This window comes from Buceros rhinoceros, unplaced genomic scaffold (assembly GCF_000710305.1).
Source record: "Buceros rhinoceros silvestris isolate BGI_N320 unplaced genomic scaffold, ASM71030v1 scaffold23604, whole genome shotgun sequence".
In the NCBI taxonomy this organism is placed as follows: Eukaryota; Metazoa; Chordata; class Aves; order Bucerotiformes; family Bucerotidae; genus Buceros; species Buceros rhinoceros.
This window is the reverse complement of record NW_010406809.1, coordinates 1-275: the sequence shown is the minus strand read 5'-3', so window position 1 is coordinate 275 and position 275 is coordinate 1. Positions and strand designations below refer to the sequence as shown.

Sequence of the window (275 nt, the reverse complement as noted above, 5' to 3'; positions counted from 1 at the left end):
ACGGGGCTCATGGCATCGCGCCAGTAGTGGATGTTATCCGTGTGCCGAAAGTGCAGCCCGGCTGCCTGCAAGAGAGGAAGCGGGGTCAGGCCGAACCCCACCTTCTCCCAGCCCCGGGGTCCCCCAAACCCACCCAGGACACGAGGTTAAAGACAGAGGCAGAGGCCATGGCCCCCCGGGACAGCTCTGAGACCCCACCTGCAGCCAAGCTCTATTAAATTGTCTCCTACGATAGCAACAGCACATCCCTCGCTCCGCTCTCCATGCAAAGGTGC

At 61.8% G+C, this 275-nt stretch overlaps 1 protein-coding gene across 1 annotated transcript in view; it reads right to left on the bottom strand.

Annotated features, from left to right (window-relative positions):
- Positions 1-169, bottom strand: part of LOC104491798 (ras GTPase-activating-like protein IQGAP2) — a gene marked incomplete at its 3' end in the record, with an annotated part of 5,660 nt that extends 5,491 nt beyond the window's left edge. Inside the window, exons 1-2 of the mRNA XM_010134266.1 lie at positions 134-169; positions 3-65 (exon numbers count right to left, since the gene is read on the bottom strand). Coding sequence (XP_010132568.1) covers positions 3-65; positions 134-169 — 99 coding nt within the window. The remainder of the gene's footprint in view (positions 1-2; positions 66-133) is intronic.
- Positions 170-275: the final 106 nt, after the last annotated feature.